The following is a 21,169-nucleotide window of genomic DNA, read 5'->3' as shown; positions in this document are numbered from 1 at the left end:
TCAAATCAAAGATTTGGTGCAATCTTCTCAATCACAGAGATATGAATAAACTCAGCGCTTTTCTAATTTTAAGAGCAGCAATCATGCCTTGGGTATGATGCTAATCATGTGCATGAACCATGTAGAGCACAGAATCTGTAGTTTTGGGCAATCAAAGCTCTTGTTCACACACATATGAAATCTAAACATTAAATTGTCTTTTCTTTCAATTCTGCCATCTGTCTCAGCTTTATGTTGCTCATAAGCAGAGCAATATTTATGACACATCTGTTTTCACTTCACTTCACAGGTAATTTATTAATATAATTGGTGACAGGTGCTGGACTGTGTGGGCAGGTTATCAGTCATGATACCTGAGAATAGTTAGTGCCACATGAGCATTGGTTTGTTCTGCTTTCTCCAGTATTTTTGCACATAATGTTAAACATCCTGTGTAGGCACTGTGTGAGGGTTATGTTGTTTTACACTGAAGAGTAAAGCCTTCATTAACAATTTGTCTCACAGCTGAGGAGCCACTGAACCTCCTGGTGGTGAAATGAGCAAATTACAATGATTGTGATGCATCAGAAGCAGCCAGTGCCTAAATCAAACACATTTCTCTCCCCTTTGTGCTGCATCCTGTAAAAAATAATTTCTGTGTCAGTGCAATGTCGCCATCTGTTCTTTCATTTAAGCCTTTATACGTCTCAGTGCAATAAATGTATTCACATGAGAGTTTAAATATGAGTAAGGATCCAGCAGGTACAGTATAATATAACTCTGATGGTCGAGAGCCGTGAATTATATGAAGACAACCTCACCTTTTCATTTCATTTAAAAGCACACTTACACTCCCACTGGTGCTGTATAGTCTTACTGTGGCTTATACAACATTTCACAGCTCGGTGATGAGGGATGTTTTATCATAGACATAGGCTCTGTGTGCTCACTAACCTATACTGAAGACTAAAAGGCTTTTTGTTAATATACAGCCTCTGCTTCTGGTCTGACCCTTTACAGATTAATAATATTTCGTCTTGTGATTATTTTTAGAATCCCAATTTCATAACAGAAATTGCAGCTGACCGAGACATTGGACTCAAAGCTGTGGTGTGCTGCACACACATATGTTAGTCTGGTCTGTCATATGTTAGACATATGTCAGACACGTCTAAGTTGGAAACTTGGCCTAAAGTGAGTTAGTCATTTTTGCAAAAAATATCTAGTAATAACAATCAATGACTACCAAGCAATAATAAAGGAAGGACGTTAAATCAATTCCATGGCCTCTTCAGTTGCGTGTTTCCATTAAACTTAATACTTCATCTCCACAGCTGCAAGTCAGTCAACTACGGCATAACAGTATAACAGTTCAATAATAACAGTTTAACGGCACAATATTCAAAGCATTAGCTTTTCTGATCTGAGTAGCTTCACTCTTGAAACTTTGTATTTTTATGGTAAGTATATCATTATTTTTCACTGCAGAGTTTTTACTTGCAACAGAGTGTTCAAATTATATTATTTGAATAATTCTTACACCACTGAAAATGTATGTAATTTCTCCACATTTTAACATTTAGTTCAAAAAGAGTCTCTGTTAAATTCTATGAAATGAGAGTCCTACCTGATAGTGCAGAAATAACACTGTGCAACCACTGAACATAGACGTCCATCCGAAACATGCTATATTGTGAAATCTTGAAAGCTTAGACCAACTAGACACCATAGAATTTGCAGGTATTATCACATCTCTCTAAAATGCATGACAGCAATGTTTCTCTCAGACATTAAATATCATTTGAAACACAATTGTGTTGACAGTTTACAGTGCTGATAATTTAGGTAACATGCATAGGCTTCACTGTTTGATCCTTTCAGAAAATAACATTAAAGGCCTAATGGTTAAGAGTTGTCTTTAAAATGTCCCAAAGATAAATAGGAATATGACAATATTATTAAATGACAAAATGAAAAGTACCGTATTGGTAATGTTGATGAGCATGATTTATGTGCCAGAGGAGCAGATTGTTTTACCTTCACTGAAGTAAAAAAACAAAACAAAAACAAAACAGATCATTCATAAACATTAGTACAAGAATGGTCATGCTATGTGATTAATGACAAAACATTTTTTCCCACCAACTTTATTATACAAATTCTTTGTTAGTCCATGTCGTATCCAAGGGGATCAATGCAATGAACAATAACAAAAGGGTTGTCAGAATTTACAGGCATGAAAATAAATCCATGAATTTCATTACTGGACACTGTCCCTGTCCATACAATTGGCTGTTAGTAATGCTTTACATTTAAGGTGGCCATAAACCATCCTTGCTTTAAATGAATTCATAATGGTAAAAACACACACCATATTCATTCATTTCCCTCTGAAAACTAGCTTTTTTTGCTCACTTGCCTGTGTATCAGTTCTCAGTTGTGAAAAAAGAATAACTCCTGTAGCCATGTAGGAGGCTACGACAATAGAAAGACAACAAAATGTTATGAGTTTGGCACTGTACAATTCATTAAATACTAACACATAATTTGTTGAATCCTCAAATTAATGTCGAAGAGATCACTCAAAATATTCTGATTGTACTAGCTATACAAAATACAATACTTGCACAAATTAGATTAACCATTTATAAAATTGTGATAATGAGTTTCGATGGATATGGCTTAGTGAGATATTACAGACTTTGCTACAGACCTTTTGTGGCTCTATTAAAAAAATCTAAAACTACTGTGTGTCATCTGTCCTATTTCCCTGAAAAAGACACTGAACTCAAAAGAATTCAGGTGTCTGTCAGATCTCTGTCTTTCTCCGATCTGTATAATAAACATTCATCCGAACACACATACATTATGGCGTCATAGGTTTTGTGTGTACAACCTATTGTTAAGTTATTGGGTCAGGCAGCTGCAGTAGGCGACATCAGACTGTCTCTGGTCTGGTGGCGTTACCAATTCCAGGCCTGAACGCATCTATCCTCTCAGTGGCTGTTAAAACACCGTAGTCTACACATACACGTTTAGAAGGCTGCAGATTTTTTCAATAGATGTTTTTTGTACCAGAGTGGAAACCTAAGTAATCACTTGAGATCAAGAAGTCATAAGGCCGATGTCTAGGCACAGTCCATACAGCTGGAAAATTGGCCATTTAAGCACTGATGACCGTAAAATCCAGGCATACTGTAAATGCCTCTCAATGAAATGGAGCTGGCATGCATCAAGATTTGGAATGTTTTTAAAAACTTGAATTTATGACCAGATGTATGAAAAACCAACTAGTCATGATAATGCTAGTTATCTAAAAACAATAAACACTTAAATCCCACCAAGTAAAAGAACATCACATCATAAGATAATTGTTAATAATAACCATAACAGTTATAATAATTATTAATAATAACACTCCATCATATTCATAACAACTACATTGAGCACTGTGTATAGGAAGATTGTCCAAATGAAATCTGTGTTTCTGCTTGTCAGCATTTCGTCTCTGTCTCTCTCCTTTCACGTGACTGAACAAAAAACCGAGCAATAACGCGTTTCTTCTTTGATCTGCCGTAATTACCTCTGATTTCTGTTGATTAAAAATAAAAAATCCTCTCTCGATACAATAGCTCGACACATTGATCAGTCACACTTTCGGCTGTGCTCGTACAGAATGTAAACCTTGAGGACACGATACAAAGGGTTTTTTGTATCTGGTGCAAATATCAGGGGATAGATTTGTGCAAAGTTTTGTCTCTGTGTTTCTCTTTGAACTGTGCTTAAATTGCTCTTGTTTTTTGTACACATTAATACTTAATACATCATGACAATATCAACACAAAATCAAGAGAAAGAGATAGCATTTTATATGGACCACAGATATCACATACTACAGTATATAGGATAGGATAGCCCTTAGTATTGATAATAAGCGTTGTTATTGATGAAGATTTTTTTTTGTCTCTTTTCTGATTTTTTTTGTTTTTTTTTAACTCATACTGGCTGGAGTGCGTTATGATACAGCAAGGTCTTCGTCTTGAGGATGGGAAGGGCTTCCTAACCATCTGAGTCTCTTACGGCATACATAGCCATGCAGGAGAAGGCCTCGGGTCACCCCTCGCTCCTGACTCCAGAGGTTTTTGACTTTGCTCTGAAGCCAAAACCTTTGACTGTACAAAACATCACTGACTTGTATAATCTGTCACCTGGCGAGAAGAATAAAATGGTGATTGTCAGACCAGCTTCTTCTGTGGTATTTTCTTTGTATCTCCATAAATGGCTTTGAAGGACAGTTGTGTAAGTGCAACCTCTGCGTCATGGTCTATTCATTTGTGCTCTGTAGAAAAACCCCTTTGCTCCTTATGCACGACCTACATTAAAGTAAGTTGACTTTTTATTGATAAACGGAACACATACGTCTTTGTTCTGTCATCTCTTGACTCGTGTGATTATGTCAAGATTTTTTGTTATATTGTGGCTGATGGCTCTATAATATTTGGTAGCCCCACTGCTGTTAAAGTTAGGTCCTGATCTATAGATGGGAACATTAGGGCAAACTCACCCATAATGTAATCTAACATCATCTGACACTGCTGTAGAGTAACAGTGATCAGAGTGTGAGGTCCTCTGGGGATTTGATCTAAGGTCACATGGAAAACTAGGCAACCCAGGCATCAGATTTGTAATGTGGGTACGCTCGCAGTTTAAATCGGGCGCGGAGTGCTGCCAATAGTGTCAGGCTGCTGTGTCCTAGTCAGAACCAGCAACCACCCCCAACCACTCCCCCCCTCCCTCCCCCTCTACCTTGTCCGCTCATTTACAAAGGAAGCAACAAAGAGCAGTTCTGTGTCTCCCGTGTCGGGGTGAGGTTGGGTCAGTGCAGAGTCTCCAAAATTCCTCACCAGGCACACGGCTCCTCCAGACTCATCTGGTCCACCGGGCTCTTTACCCATGAGATTCAGTCTCATAAATCATTGATGGCTAGGGCTGAGCGGGTTGACAGTCCAGCAGGTAGTTGGCTCAATTCTCTTTGAAATTCTGTGATACGATATTCCACAGTCCTCTTCTTCCTCGACCTTTTCTTTTATTTGTTTTTTTTATATATATTTATATCGTCTGGTTCCCTATCTAATATGGCTCCTGAGTACTTTTTGAAAAACATATATATATATAAAAACAAAATTATGAACGACACTTCTGTTGGTTTTGTTTCACCCTTCCAGTCAGTCTTTCCACAAGTAATGGCACCGCTGTATATGGCAATATGGCAAATTCTGTTACAAAATATGGCTGATGTAGGCTATCACATAATTGGAACAGATATTCCCCACCTAGATTTTTAATTATGTAATCATATTTAAGCTATTTAATTACAAGATAACACTAATTTGAATAGCCTAAACACGTTATACTGTTACTATACTTGATACTTCTAGTTGTATTTCTTGTAGTTGTATATCTAATAGTTAAATGCAGAAGGGCGATCTATTCCCGTACCTTACATGAGGGCTAAACTCTATATTAGGCACAAACCTCACACGGTCACCTCATTTTTACTACCCGTCCTGATCCCCTGACTGCCCCCTCCGCTTCCTCCTGACCCTCCGCCGCCCCCGCCCGGTATGAAATGTAGCTGCTCAATGGTGTTCTGCCTTTTCGCTGCAAAAGCCATCCTCCTCGCGCTGTGGCCCCCTAGTGTTCCCGTTCCCATGACTACCCCGGCCCCGGGCATCTCTCCCGCCCAACCCATGCCCCCGCTCATGTGCCCCGTCATGGCCGTGCCTCTCTCCTGCTCTCGTCCAGACGTTGGGTGAGAGTTCATCTTGATCATATGGTGCCGGTCAAGAGAGGGCGTGGCGCAGACGTTCTGCTGGGACTGGGCCTTCTGCTGGCGAGGCAGCGTGGGGACAATCCCTCCCGTGTGGGCGTATGGATCTACAACGCCCATACCGCTGACCCCCATCCTGTCCTCCAAATGGTCTGGTGACATGAGCAGCCGTTCCTCCTGCCGTCTCTCCTGCCTGTCCTGGGCCCGGTCCTTGCGGGTGAGGGTCTGCGTGTTGGAGTTCTTATTGGAGGCAGCCATGGCTTTGTAGTACTGGTGTTGCTGGTTCTTGGACAGCCTGGACAGAGTCCCCGTGTTGCCAGGGACATCACCCATGTTGAGCAGCTGGTCAGTGGACTTGACTTTCCGCGGGGGCTTGGAGAGAGTGTCGTAATTGGTGTACTGGGGCTCCGGGGGATCCAGAGGGTAAGGATTGGGGGTGGGTGAGGCAGGCATGCCAGAAGGCGGCGGCGGGATCCAGGGACGAACTGCGTGCCTGGGGAGGGTTCCTCTCCCACTGAGGGTGTAGTCTCCACCCCAGTGGAGGTGGTGCTGAGAGGACTGGAGGGCCGGCTGGGCTGTGTGAGGCCGACGCTTGGTGGTGCAGTAACCAGACGAGTACTCATCAAGACCTTTCTCTGAAAGCCAAACAAAATTTCTCTGAATTGTTTATCACCACTGGGAATAGAAGCAGCACATAATGACGAATCCTGCGCTTTATGCCACGGTGTCAAGAGTGTCACCGTGCTTCAGCACTCATGAAACAGCTGCACAAACCAGACTGTTAGGCGAGTGAGGGGCAGACGAGCTGGTCTCGAAAAATGAAGGTACTCACCGAGTCGTTTGAGTGAGGAGTATCTGTTGAGCTCGGGCTTGGTGGCGCTCTCATAGGAGGGAGGCAGCTGAGCCAGGTTGTGCAGGGAGTGGTGGAAGGCAGGCTGGGATTTGGTGTTGTTGTGTTTACTGGAGAGCAGGGTGCCTCCAGCTGCCAGCTGAGCATTGTTCATTCGAGGGGTGCGTTCTACAGAGACCACAGGGAGAAAACGACTGTGTGTTAAATGAGATTTGCTCCTCTGGATATAGCGCGCTGCACGTAGCAGCATGTGAATCTGCTAACATTCACTGGAACAGACAGATTTTAACTTGTTTTCAACGCTAACAAAAGCAACCACGGCTATGATAGTCATTATTATTGTTGGGATGAAAGGGTCTACTTTTGAGCTTAAAACGAAACTGAATGAAGTAAATGAAGCATCGTGGTGATTACATGTAATTTACATAGGAGCCTGGCTTTCAGCAGCTGCCTTACCGATAGTTGCGGTGTGTTTGGGGCTGGAGCCTGATGAGTGGATGAAATTGTGTTGCAAATTGCCCACTGTAAGTCAGAAGAACATAAGGTAATCAGCTCACAAAATGGATGTCAGGCAGTTTCAAGCACAGTGGCATTTTTGCATGAAAAGATCAAGGCGTCTATGCACATATAGCTATCCTCATCAATTATCTTCACATATTTTATAAGCACTTATGTCCAGATGCTTGTGCATTTAACTACTTGAAATTTGGAGTGCAGATTTAATAGAACAACACAAGGAGGTATATCACAGTCAATACAGAGACACACTACAGCTAAAGATGTTTTTTTCTACACACCTCCATTGAGGATTCTTATGTTTCCTGTCTTTTAAATACTGGCAATCTTGATGGTGGGACACGCACTCGCTCACACACACTCGCTCACACAATTTACAAACACATACAGAGAATGCGGTTACAAAAGCTCTGATTATGCTATTCACTAACGCTGCAACAGCCCTAAACCCTCACATCTGTTGTCCTTGCTGGGCAGTCCTGGGGCGTAGAGATTTTTTGGAGCTCTCCCCAGTGTCCCCTGTCCGTCCCCGACAGTCAGAGCCACGCTGTTGTTTCTCTCATCCTGCTGGACCGGGCTTGACTGGTGCCGCAACATGTCAACCAGGGCTCTAATGATACAATAAACATGTGGTGGTATAAGTCCTATATCTATATGCATCATTACATTGTGAAAACATGTATGTATGGTCTGATACTCCTTAAACTCACAGTATGTAACAATATATCCCCTTTAAGTGTTTTGTCTTATGCCAATTTCAACTTTGGTCATAACTACAGGAGTCTCAAGAGAGTAAAATTGTTTATATCGACATATAAAAGGTAGGAGGTTTGTGAGTTTTTAGCATAGTTGTCTGCAGATTTCAATCTGTCAGCAGCATTTTCTCTATTTGTGAGTTGCCTAAAAGTGTGATTATAATACAATACTTGTAACAAATAGGCATTCTTGTCTCAGAGAAATCCTTTCTGCTTCTCAAACACAACCAAAGAGGAAATCTAACATTAAACATGGCGGTAATAGTTGCAACTTCACATCACATTCTATAAAACTATGTTATACAGAGAAGCTTATATATACAGTAGTGCATCACTCTTTTTTGATTAGAATTTTTCTATATAGTCAATATAAATATTGTTCACAAGGTATCTTATTTAACTCGTCAGGAAAATGTAAAGATGAAAGAGCAATTATTGGCCCCTTCTTAAAGGGACAAGCCACCAATAAATACTGGTCCACTATCATCATATCATTATATACTACCATCACCCCCCACTACTTGCCAAAGACTAAAAAATGTAACCTGTACAAAAATCAAAATGCACATATTTAATGCTGAGATTATGAGTCTTAAATGAGATAAAAAAGCCCAGAGGAAATCAAAACAACTATGAGTTCTGCAGCAGCCACTCAATGAAGATCAAATATGTTTCAGCTGATGACTAACAATATTATTCCAAGCCCAGAATGATGAATCTAGGCCATTTATGGAGTCCTGAAAACCTAATTTCATTACAGCATTCATATATGGGATAAAGAAACAAATCCAGCCGTGAGACGTGACGAAAGGAAAATTTGTCTTAAGCTCACCTGGGCATATTGAGGTCCCTTTGATTGGCCTCCTGTTGCACCTTGTTGAAGACCACCTTGATGCCCACAGCGACGGCCACCATGAACACAACTACACCACCAATGACGAAGCCAGTGTTGTGGCTCTGCACCTTCAGTGGATCAAAGTCTGGGTCATTACCTAATTCTTCTGGTATCACCATGGCATCTGTCTGTGGCTTGGCCCAGTCAGGAGAGTCATAGTTTTTACAGCTTTCCTGGTCCAGTTGCCGATTACGGTCTGGACAGCAGAAGCGGTAGTGGCAGGTTCCACAGCAGTAGACGAACGTGTCCTTGGAGCAGTTGAAAGCGTTGTCAAAGTGTCCCATTACGTCATAATACCCCCGACATACATCCATCCATATATCTATCAGTCGTGGTGGAATGGGCGCTACCTGGGCTGCGCCTAAGGGAGGAGCGAGGGCCTCTGCTGAAGTCACATTCTTGGGGAACATAACCTGGGGCAGGGGTCTCGGAGGTGCCTCCAGAACCCCCTCTGAAGTCTCTGGAAGTTTATCTGGGGTTTTGGGCCTGCCTTGGAGAGCAGCTGGCCTGATATTAGCCTGGATGGCAAGGAGCAGGAGCGAGGCGCTGGGGTCAGTTTGGGGCTCCTCCGTGAACGGCCTCCCTGAGGGGTCTAGGTGCTGAGGAGGGGGGGACGGAGAGGTCTCCGCAAAAGTGGTAAATGGGGCAGTAAGGAGGGATAGTAGGGAGACAGCGAGGACTCGGAGATTGGTGGTGGGCGTCATTTTTACATGACTAAGAGATCTATTTTCTGTTGTTGAGTCAATGCAGTTACAACGCTGTATCCGCTTTTGCAGTTTAACCCACTAAATCGGCATGTGAAATAGTCAAGAAGCATGTACAACCTACTGAATATTGCTGATGTTTCAGTCGTTTCATTCACTAATGTTGGATGATAAATTTTGAAACCAGTTTTTGGTGTCGTCAGAGACTGGGTATTATGTATTTATTAATATGATGTAATAACAGAGCAGGCTGGAGACAATAAAAATGAAAACTCTCAAAATCAGTTTGTAGGTTTCATTATGGTTAATGGAATAAAAAAAATTAATTTACTGCTAAAAAGGAACTCTGAATGTGTAATGACTTCATCGTTTGCCCTCCAAAACCACCTCTCAAGTCTACAACATTAAAATGGATGCAACTTTGTAAAAAGGACAAATTGAGAACAACAATCTTCATGCTTTTAGTCCGTGCTGTCTTATTCTACATGTCCCACTGAACAAAAGACTGTGTGTGTCTCGCGTACTGCTGGGTGGAATAATTTTTCATAAGCACAAAGCCCAGTAGAAATTAGTGGCAACTATTTTTTAATAAAATATGGCAGTCCAATACATTCCTGTGCAGGTCGTGGCACTTAAACATTAGTCTATGGCCAGTGCTATGTGTCAAATGTAAACAGTTTAGTCTGTTTTGTTCATTCCTGGATGACTCTTCCAGTCTGGCGAGACATACATTCAGATTTGGCACTTATTTAAGCTGTAAGCAATTCTTTTCTGGAGAAATGTATGAAATCTATAACTTTTGTCCTGTATTTGGTGCTTTTTGGCATTGTAAACTCTCAGATAGAAATAAAAGCCTTGCACCGATAAGGACTGTTCATTAGCGGTGCCTAGTTTGTCTGGAGCAGGGACTTATCTCCATGTTAACTTGTCCTAGGCACATCTGTAGATACACCGTGTGCTTTATCTCAATCTCTTCTATGGTGGGATTAATGTGCATCAGTTCTTGCCTGACACGGACTGTTACTGTGATTGGGATGGGGGTGATAATGAGGCAGGCTCAGCTTAAGTGCTAGAAGACTGTAACAACTGAAAATCAGGAGTAAGCATAAACCAAATAAACAACTCCCAGCATGTGAGACATACTGCAAAATGAGGCAAAAATGTTGTGGATTTCAAATACTGTGCATTCAGCTTTTAGGCACAAATAACTCATTAGATATGAACTGAATGGCACATTTCTTCTCCATGTGACACTTCTCTCTAAGTAAAATTATTCCTGATTTGTCTCCGAGGTTCAAAGAATATCACTTTTGTTGAGAAATATGTAAATGTGTGAAGTTATTGTGTTGGAGGTGTTGGCAATAATAGACAGAGGCAGATCTGTCTCCCACAGAAATTATAATTATATGTAATTATCAAAACGTCCCTATCTGTAGCAGAGAATGTAGGCACAGATGGGGGAGACAGAATGCTGAAATCACCGAGGGCTCCACTTGTTTCAGTTACATGCTCCTCTAACCTTCGGAGGAGAGTTCAGTGGAGGAAAAACGAGAGACACAAAGCAGCCGTTCTCCCACTGACTATTGTTCCAAAAGAGCTCTCCGGCACTGTTTTTTTTTTTTTCCCTCTCCTTGACTCTAAAGCGTTCTGCTTGATTTCCAGAATTGTCTTGAGGTTTACATGTCGACGATCAAACCCGGACTGTGTTGGCTGAGCGTTGCACTGTAACACAAACGAGAGACATGGTTAGAAAGGAGCTCTGTGACCTCTTCCCCTCACTTATTGACACTTGGGGTGCACGCACATTTTGAATACGTGTGCAAAGAAGATCGGGTCATTTTTTATTAATTGCATTATCTGTGTGTGTGTGTGTGTGTGTGTTAGTGTGCCTGTTTGGCTGCAGGAGGAACACGCTCCTGAAAAGCCAATGATGGAGAAAGGGAGAAAGAGAGCAGAGGGATAAATGCAGGGTAGGGATTTAAATGAGCAAAGAGATTGTGGCGAGCGGGAAGAGCCAGAGGTATAGATGCAGAGACGACCATGAGTGGGAGGGCGGTGTGTGGGTGGCACTGAATCAAGTACATTTCTCCCAGCACTTACCAATACAACATAGCACATCACACAAACAGCTCCACCAAACAGATCTGCAAACACAGTCCACGCCACACACACAAGAAGAAGAGTGCTAATCGAGACTGCAAATCAGCTCCTTTTAGAGCAGTTTGAGGGGAAGAATTTGAAACTGTACAAAGGCTTTTTTTTGTGTGTGCGTACGTGTGTGTGTGCATATGAGGGACTATAGAAGGCATTCTTTAAACCTCCTTGTAGTCAGTCCCTGCCTCTCTTTTATTCCTCTTGCTCCCTCCTTCTCCTCTTTCTCCCTCGTTCTGCCTTTTCTCTCTTTCTCAGATTCTGTGCGTGGGTTGAGGCAGCTAACTCTCTCAGAATAGCACTGCAGCGCTGTCTGTGTGTGAGTGAAAGCGGCAGTGAAAGAGAAGGGAGGCAGAATCCAATCTACACCCGTTAACCAAAACCAGATTTCAAAGTCACATCTGCCTGTCTCTTGCCCGACGAGATGACACTGATGCCTTGCACTGTCATCTGCCAGAGCAAGCTCAACTTCCAATGCAAATTTTATTTTATTTATTTTATTTTATTTTAACTCCACTCACTTCCTGAGGATTTTCTGGCCAGATATCCAAACCACTCACTCCTTCATAAACGTGCAATTAACAGCTGAATGCGGTTTCAAATTCACACCAAAAGGAAAATATTATTGATACCCCCCCCCCTTCCCCAAAGCCCCTAAAGTCTAACCATTATATATTTCCAGTAGAAGTGATTCAACATACAAAAGCAGCAGTCATTCCTGTCCTGTAGGTACATCTCTCTATACTGTGCTGCTGAAGCAATGCAGTATAAGTGAGTGAGCGAGGATGGGAAGCAAAGGGTGAAGGGCACACATTGACAGCTGTGAAGATGCATCCCTGAGTTACATGGCCACTGGAGAGAGGACAAATGGTTCCAGCAGATTCCTGCAAAGCAAATTGCATGAGAGAGAGAAAGCAAGCAGCCCCCCCTGATTTTTTTTCACTTTGGGTGCAGGTTGCCGTCAAGCCGTGCAGAGGCAGGGTATGCAACAATTTCAACAGGTGTTTGTTGGAAATGAAACAAAATGGCCTCTTTTTTTCCCTTTAGCAAACCGCACTATAGTGTGAACGGGTGACTGCGAAAGAAACCAACCCGAATGGATGTTGATGCAAAAGACATTCAATTAGAGTGAAAGCAGCGGAACAGCGGTTTGCTTTGGTAAAATAGGAGCTGCGCAATGACTTTGCATCAGGCGAGTGGTTTGGACACGGACTCCTCAGACTGTAGTCCACCCTTTATTAGGTTACTAAGTTGCAACTTGCAGTGAACAAGCATGCGGGTTATGGACATGACTTGCATGTATCAGTAGGCTAAGAGTGCGTGGGTGTATCCGTGCCGGTGTGTCTATGTGCGTGCGAGAATGTGTAGCCTATGTGCGCGCGCGTGTGCGTGTGTGTAGTCCGGCTGGATGTATCTGTGTGTGTGTGTGTGTGTGTGTGTGTGTGTGTGTGTGTGTGTGTGTGTGTGTGTGTGTGTGTGTGTGTGTGTGTGATCAGAGGTCTTAATATCAGCATTTAAAATCATGTCGCATTTGACGAATAAAGTGTTGAAGTGATGAAAAACATGTCTGCCCGGCGTGAAGCCTGAGTGGAGATGTTTTTCTGTGGCGCAGCTTTCATCCAAATGTTTTGTCTGACAGCCTCCAGCACAACTGATGCGTCTAAACAAATGCCAAACTCATTTTTTCATACGCGCACAAACACGCAGTGAACGCATAAAACCAGCTTTGCCCGCATTTCGCTAATTGCCTTTGCATTAGTAAAAGGTGCATAATGTCGTGTCTTACCTGTGCGTTGCTCTGGGGTTTGATGCTGGAGAACAGCGCTCGGGAAAGAGCCTGCGCACTGTATCTCAGCGCATCTCGGCTGGCAGCATGTTATTGAAGCAGGAGATGATCAGGACAGCTTGAACTGTTGCTGGATCTGCCACCTGTCTGTTTTCTGTTCTTCTCTTTTAATAAATGTTCTTTTTAACAAGTGCTGCGGGTCTCAATTGCTCTTGATGCGTCTCCATCCGGCTATTGGTAATCCATTATCACGGCAGAAAAGAGGGGGAAAAGCGCGAGCAGCAAGAGTGAGAGAGTGAGTGAGAAAGGGAGAGAGACACAGAGAGAGGGAGAGAGTGAGAGAGAGAGAGAGGGAGTCAGTGCCCAACGAGATGTTCTGAGATTTTCGGATGTGACAAGGCGATTCAACTACACATCGGAAAATTCCGTCTGCTGTAGGCTACTACGGCACAAGTTACAGTGTGAACTGTCCTGGTGATCCAGATGCGCAAAATCTCTAAAACGGGGGAAACTGGGAGAGGAAATCCCGCAAATCTTAACTTTTCTCCTTCTACAACTAACCGAGGCTGGTTCCCTTCATTTCCCCCCCAAACCAGATAGGTTCACACCGCCTGACTGCGACTGGCCTCACGGAGGTCCGTCGGTGGGGCAGCGCTGTGATTGGTCGCTCAGACTGGTGCTGATGAGACTCTCAGCTCCGCGCTGCTGGTCATTAGGCCCATTCAACTGGTGGCGTTCATCTGTGTTCACCTGCGTTTCATTTCCATCAGTAACTGAATGAGCCGGGGAGGGCGGGGGGCTCGCGTGCCACAAAGGGTCTGCAAGGGCGATTTTAGCCTCTATTCCTTTCAAAATAAAATCTAAAAAGTAAAACAGTGGACTGAGAAGAGAAAAGCCTGTGAAATTACAGCCACCGGTAAATTCAACGCAAGATCGCCGAGATCCAAAGTGTGCGCGAGCGCGCGCGTGTGTGTTTTTTTTTTTTTTTTGTGAGAGAGAGAGAAAAAAGAGAGACACAGAGAGACACGGTTGCCACAGCAACTGTGTCATTATGTTGGTGGCAATTATGAAAGCGATGAAAACGGGGAGGGGGGGGGGTGCAAAAGCTTTAACACTGGAGCGTGAGCGAAACTGTCAATTAGAGCCAGGAGCCAGACCTACATTCATTCGCAATTCAGGCATTTCTTTTAAGTTTAAGGGGGCAGGAGGAGAGGAGTTTGGAGGGGGGGGGGGTTGGCTCCTGCTTGGCTTCAGTCCACTGTCACATTACAGTAACTGCATCCGCACGATCTTCTGATTTAGAGGCTTTTTTTTTACCAGTTAAAATTCGGGGCTGGTATTATTGTGCTACATACAAGAGCAATCTGTGATAACACATTAGGCCTGCAGGATGAATCACAATTAGCACCATTACACTGAATGTGACACAAGAAAACCAGCATGCCCCCCCCCCCCCGTTACACCTGACCCAGAATACCCATCAGCCCAAAGATACAGAATATTTTTACAGAATATTATTTAGAATTGCAAACTGTTTTTTTTTTTTTTTTTAGGGTGACTTGAATTGAACAGCGGATACCAGGTGGAGGAGGTAAGCACTTCCAAAATGGGTCTTGAGGAAGGTGTAAAGGGCTCTGAGGAAGCCCAGGTGTCTAAGAAGGGCCTGATAATTACCTGCATGACAAGCTGCTATTTCTACTCAGGTGGGTGGGCTGCTGCATGTCTGCAGCAGAGGCCAGTGGAGCCCTTCATTAGATGGTCCGATGACGCTCTACCGGGTGCACTTTTCACTCACTGGTTTGCTGGGGTGGATGCAATTACTGGTTTCCTCATAATGGTTATTCCATCACTGCAGAACAGGAGACCACTATAAACAAAATGAAGCGCTATTATACGTAACTGAGCAGCAAAATCTTCATCTTAGTAGCCACTCTCCATGGTTGCACCAATACACTCGCACTTAGCATTGCATAAGTTCAATTTCTATTTCTCACAAACAATTGTGCATGCAAAGCAACACCAAATAAAAGAGCAAATATGACTCATTTTTCCATTTCACTTCTCATATTTCAATGTTTTATTTATTTAAATAATTTAAAATGGACACAAAATATCCAGCCAACAGTCTGCACATTAACAGGAGTTTCAAAGGCACCTTTTCCATCCACATTAAGACAGCGCTTCAGTGTGTTTCCTTGGGAAATGTAGGCCCCGCGTGCATTTTAGAACAGAGAGAAAACGAGCCCAGGAAACCCTGCGAGTGCAACGGGTGGGGAGACAATTTCTATCAAACGTGGAGGTTTTTTTTTCCTACTGATGTCTTCTCTGGTACCCACATGGCTGGTCGGAGAGCTGGGTATTTAAGAGCACATACTGCTTTGTAGGGAGGTAAGGGTAGTTTAAGCAAGTCACATCACTGTATGCTTAATACAGAGAATAGATTTTTTTTTTTCTTTCATTTATTTATTTATTTTTTAAATAAAAGTTGTCTGGCAACCTACCCTGTTCCCATACAGTCACTGATCTATGTCTTCACACACAACCACAAGACAGCTGAATATGGACATGTCAATTATAAACATCCTTTGAAAATACTGGACAGTGAAACAATTTTTGAGAAATTTAAAAAAGAAACTGAAGGGGGTGGAGACTATGAAGAACACAACAGACTTTCTACTCTGCTGTAAACTCTGGCCATACCTTTGAATTCAGTTCACAGTAATGAAAAGTACACTTTAAAAAGATGTTACTATTTTGTGGGTGACATAAACAACATTTCTCTCCCAATTGTGACTTCTTGCATAATGGCTAAGCAACTTCTACAATTGTTTTCCTTTGCGCTCAAATTGAAAACCTGACTTTTAATTAAAGCAACATCTTGGTGTAGACTCAAGAGTGAGCCCTGGCTGAGCAGTACACGGTACCATCACAGCAGAATTGACCAAGAAACCCTTCAGAAGGAGCCGCTATCAAGACTGAGGTTATGCTTCATTAAAGGACAGACAATAGAGGCCATGTTTTACACAGGGAAAAACCATTCTGTGTCATTCATTCTGAAGACGGCCCAGGGAAAAAATACAAATGATGGCATGATTTCCGTAGTTAAAGTGTTTTTGTTCATTTAAAAAGAGGGAAAAATAGTTTTCATTGTGTCGTGAAGGTATGGAAACAGTTAACAAACGTGATATGCCAGCTGGTGGCAAAGCAAACGGTAAGGTATGAGTACAAAGTGGGTAGTCTGGATTGGTGGTAGAAAGTCAGGAAAAAAAGGGAACAAAAACATTGTCAGCACACTTCAATATTTATATTTACACACTCTTCCGCGCACGCACACACACACACACGCACACACACACATTACAAACACACTGAAAATTTTGCTGAGGTATTAAAGTCGCCTCAATGCACGCTTTTTATCTGCTTTCTTTTTCCCTGCTACATTATTACTGCTACTACTACTGTTGCTATTGCTGGTGGTGGTACTGGCTCCACTAGCACCGTTACCCAGAGCTGCAGGCACAGCTGCCGCGCTGGGTCCCGCTCTCTTCGTGGGGTCACCTGCGTGCTTCTTTGGCTGTGGGCCGTCGTTAGGGTCCTGAGGAGCCCCAGAGGTCCCGCCGGGCCCGCCCATGGCGTGGATCTCTGTGAGCAGACGAGCACGGGACTCATATTCTGCATAGTCCTCTAACAGCAAACGCCCGGCCTCTTCGTTCAAAGCAGACTCGGGGTTCGGATGGATGAGAAGACACTTGATAGTCTGCAGGGATATAAAGGAGAAGCAGATGTAACAAAAAAAAAAGAAGATAGTAGAGGCAACAAATGGCGCTTTCCACTACACAGTCACGGCATGGCACGGCACGGCTCGGTAAAGGTGCTTTTCTATTACAGCCGAGTTCTCTAGTTCCTCCTCAGCGGGGTCATCACGGGGCCGCATTGTCCCTATCTTTTTTCGATCCTCTCATCAGCTCCAAACTCATTCGTCTGCACCTCGATTACGGACCACAGCGTGGTTTTCCACACAGTAGTCATTTAACTCGGGTGAAGGAATAACAACAGTCTCGGTACAGATCAGTGGTCGCTGTTACCGCTGTGTTTTTTAAATTTCCGGGTTTGATTCCCATGTCGGACGTCGCGCTCGCAACTCTTCCAGTGACGACGCTCTGCCCAATCAATGGAAGGCAATCGGCTGACATCACGTTTTAGTATCGCTTCGGCTCGCTTGGAACCAGGGCTGAGGCGGTACTAGGCGGTACTAAAATGGTACCAGGTACTAGGGGCTAGTGGAAAAGCAAAAAAGCCGTGCCGTGCTGTACCGCGCTAGTGGAAAAGTGCCAAAAATCAATACTCAGAATAACAAACACTGATAGTTCATCTTACAAGTAAGACATGTCTGAGGCCGAGCTCTGCCTTCCAGTCCCTCTTCAACACGTTGACACAGATCTCTCCCTTGTGGCCCACGTTGGGGTGAAAAATCTTGGTCAGGAAATACCCCTTGGGTGGAACCGCAGGGAAGTCCTTCCCAAGGACCAAGCGCATTCGGAAAATGCCACCAGCAAATGGAGTTCCCTCTGTCAAAGCATAAAGAATTCATCACATGAACAGTATGTCCTCACTGTGCCAAACATGCTCCATAAAAAGAAAGAGGGTCACAGAGCGGCAACTGAGTCAACTAACAAAAACAGAAAAAATATTCCATGTCAGTCATATAGATCATGAGTTCAAACTCCTTGACTTAAACATTTTGGTTCTAATGAAAACACACATTTTAATGAACACGTGACCTGTTGAAAAGCGTGAATCCATTATCTGCAAAAGCCAGTAGTATACGGTAACTGTCCTTGGACTGAGGACAGCAATATGACGACTCTGGCTGTATTTTGTTTGTAAATACCAGATACCAGTACAAACATCAGTGCACAATAAGTCAAACAAGTGTGGCAGGCCCTTCAAGGCCCACTTAGTAATAACAAGAAATGAAAGCTCAAAGCGACAACATGCCATGGACTGGCTGTGTGGTACAAGTGGGTTACGTGTCTCGCATGATTAACGACACCCCATTAATAAAGTACAATACTGTAATAATAATTTCGAGGATCAGTGGAAAAGAATATATTGTGCTGTGAAAAACATAATGCACATCTTAAGGTGGTTTTAGCCTGATGAGTAAAAGAATGATGCAAAAATCAAGTATTAAGTTTGAACAGCGGACCACCAACTAACTACCATATCATAGTGGAGCAGACGGCACTGCGGCAGTCACATGTTTGCCGACATAAAAGAGGTTAACAGGCAAGAGTTGATATTACCTTAGGCTGATAATATTAGTTTGGTCATCAAGTGAAATCTCCCTTCACTGCCGAGTATGGCAGTATGAAGCTGGTTAACTGAATGTGATGTGGTGGGGCAGCTGCAAGTATGACCACTGCTTACTAGGTCAGCCCATCCAGGTACATGAAATTTACTTGCTTTCGACTTCAGTTAATCTCACATTAGAACACCTCATTTCACTCTAATATAACTACACTAAATTCAGTAGCAGAGGGGACTGGGGGGATCTGTGTTCGCAGCCAGCTGGCTAGCATCTAGATAGCCTGTATGTGAAATGTGAAATGTTTAGGGAACATTGGTAAATTGCAACGTCTTACAATTATCTGCCAGAATGCACTTTATATGGCCTGTTCAAGAATCATGTGATTGTTACCGGATACTTTGCATGTCTGTATTAACATTTTAGTAATTCAATTCGGCCAAGGTCTCTGCTGTTTTATGGATAATGAGATTTTGTGCAATACGCTGCCTCATGGTCAGATCCAAACCAATACAGAGATGATGTAAAACACACTGATGAAACACTCCCGAATCTTAAAAATGAAACATAAAGCAGAGGGCCCATCTCTATGCAATCCTTACCTGGTCCTTCAATGGCTGTGTGCAGTTCAGTTATGTCTTCCTCACTGGGATAAATCTTGATACCCTCAGGCGGGTCTGCTGCTAAAGCTGAAACCTCTTTGTAGACCAAGCGAAGAACATGAGGGGGCAAATTCTCCACATTGGAGTTCTGGTGAGAAACATAAAGATGGTTTAGTCAACTCAGGTTATGCATATGTACAAAAGCAGACCTACTATATTTGCAGGAAAATCCAACCACTAGGACCATGCTCATAATGCTGGGAGAAATGGTCAAGCTGGGGATGAAAAAGGTAATGCAGTCCACTTTGACAGACAAAAAATTGTTAAATACGCCTTAATGTCTATAAACAATGGCTGTCATAGTTAACAAGATGACAATTCCTTTTCACACCATCATTTTTTTTTGGCTTAAGATGAGTTTGATTAGAATCATTTGCCAGAAATGAACCAGCTCGTAGCTACAAGCTAAACTGTCTCTGTCACAGTTATCACATAAGATGGCACCCTCATATTATTTGAGCATATACTGTAATGCCACATGCAGTGCTTTTGAGGGTTTCTGGATAATATTTGTCATTATTTCTGGTTTATAACAAAGTTACATTTGAAAGCATATTTGTCCACCATTGAACACAATATTGCTTTAAGATACACTCTGACGAATAAAAATGTGCAATTAATTTGTGATTAATCATGATTACCGTAACTATGATCAAACTATGAATTGTGATTCAATGTTCTAGTCGACTGGCATCCTTACTAGAAGCTCAAGTATTGATAATGGCCTGTAACAACTTTATTTAGTTAAAACAAGTCCTTTAACAAACAATTTGTTGATTTTTTTGTTTTGTTTTTTGGTCAAATTTTTTAAATTAGCAAGTAGCCAGCTGTAAAACAATGAATAAGTTACTGGTTTCAGTATTATGATAATCAACAGCATTGTGCGATTACCAGTTTACTCTACTACATTCAAATAAACCCATGTGACCACTCCAATTGATATGAAAAATATGTATCAAATACACTGATTAAATACCAAAAATCAATGATTAGATCCATTCAGCACAAGGCACAGGCCCAGTCAGCCTGAGACCCTCTCTCTCTCTCTGATTCTGTTCATTACATTTTCATAATGATACAAACTTTCACCTCTCTGACGCCGGTTCTTACAACCCGCACGTATCCTCAAATAAGTCGGACAAATTTAACTTAACTCTGTTACTGTGGTCTTCTCTGGCTTTGACACGACCACAAAAGCCGGTTAACATCGCTGTAACTGTGAGGTAAATGTAACGTCTATCCAAATGTAACTTTACGTTAGCTTTAGCGTTACTAGCCTAGCCTCGATCAGATAACGTGAATGTTAAAGATGTCCGGTGTTTATTTGAAACTAGTGATACAGTCATTGTTGTATTAAATTCAGTTGTTAGATTGAGAAAATATAGAGACGAGCTGTTCGTTAACGCCAGAGACTCCAGCAAATAGACACAATCCAAATTAAAATCTCGACGGCTGACGACGGATAAACATCGTATGAAGCTAGCCGCTACCGCCGCTAGCCGTTAGCAGTGAGTTCGCCTGTGCGACTTACCATCTTTAAAATGAGTTCTGCTAAGGTGTCGGCTGCCTGGCAACTGTCAGGTAAGAAGAGAGCTTTCCGTTAATGTTGGAGGATAAAAACTATCTTTGATGACAACTTATCCTGGTCTCACTGGCTGCTCTTCTTTTCTTCTTTTCGTTGACACAGGAACAAAAATACGATCCCCAGTTTAACCTAGCGCAACTGACCAATG

General features: G+C 42.6%; 2 protein-coding genes across 2 annotated transcripts; both read right to left on the bottom strand.

Moving 5' to 3' along the window:
* Positions 1–2,204: 2,204 nt before the first annotated feature.
* Positions 2,205–13,756, bottom strand: shisa7a (shisa family member 7a). Its single transcript, XM_085801445.1, has 6 exons — positions 13,467–13,756; positions 8,763–11,251; positions 7,631–7,785; positions 7,116–7,181; positions 6,642–6,827; positions 2,205–6,444 (listed from the first exon to the last, which is right to left on the bottom strand). The coding sequence occupies exons 2-6, from the start codon at positions 9,527–9,529 to the stop codon at positions 5,516–5,518; spliced, it is 2,103 nt and encodes a 700-aa protein (XP_085657571.1). The 5' UTR covers positions 9,530–11,251; positions 13,467–13,756; the 3' UTR covers positions 2,205–5,515.
* Positions 13,757–15,511: 1,755 nt separating this feature from the next.
* ube2s (ubiquitin-conjugating enzyme E2S) lies at positions 15,512–21,169 on the bottom strand. Its single transcript, XM_085801446.1, has 4 exons — positions 20,968–21,169; positions 19,377–19,524; positions 17,844–18,034; positions 15,512–17,223 (listed from the first exon to the last, which is right to left on the bottom strand). Exons 1-4 carry the CDS (start codon positions 20,968–20,970, stop codon positions 16,855–16,857), a joined length of 711 nt encoding a protein of 236 aa, XP_085657572.1. The 5' UTR covers positions 20,971–21,169; the 3' UTR covers positions 15,512–16,854.

This window comes from Trachurus japonicus, chromosome 16 (assembly GCF_045865225.1).
Source record: "Trachurus japonicus isolate A0001 chromosome 16, Traja_1.0".
Lineage (NCBI taxonomy): Eukaryota > Metazoa > Chordata > Actinopteri > Carangiformes > Carangidae > Trachurus > Trachurus japonicus.
The sequence above is the reverse complement of the archived record's forward strand: the minus strand, read 5'-3'. Positions and strand labels throughout refer to the sequence as shown.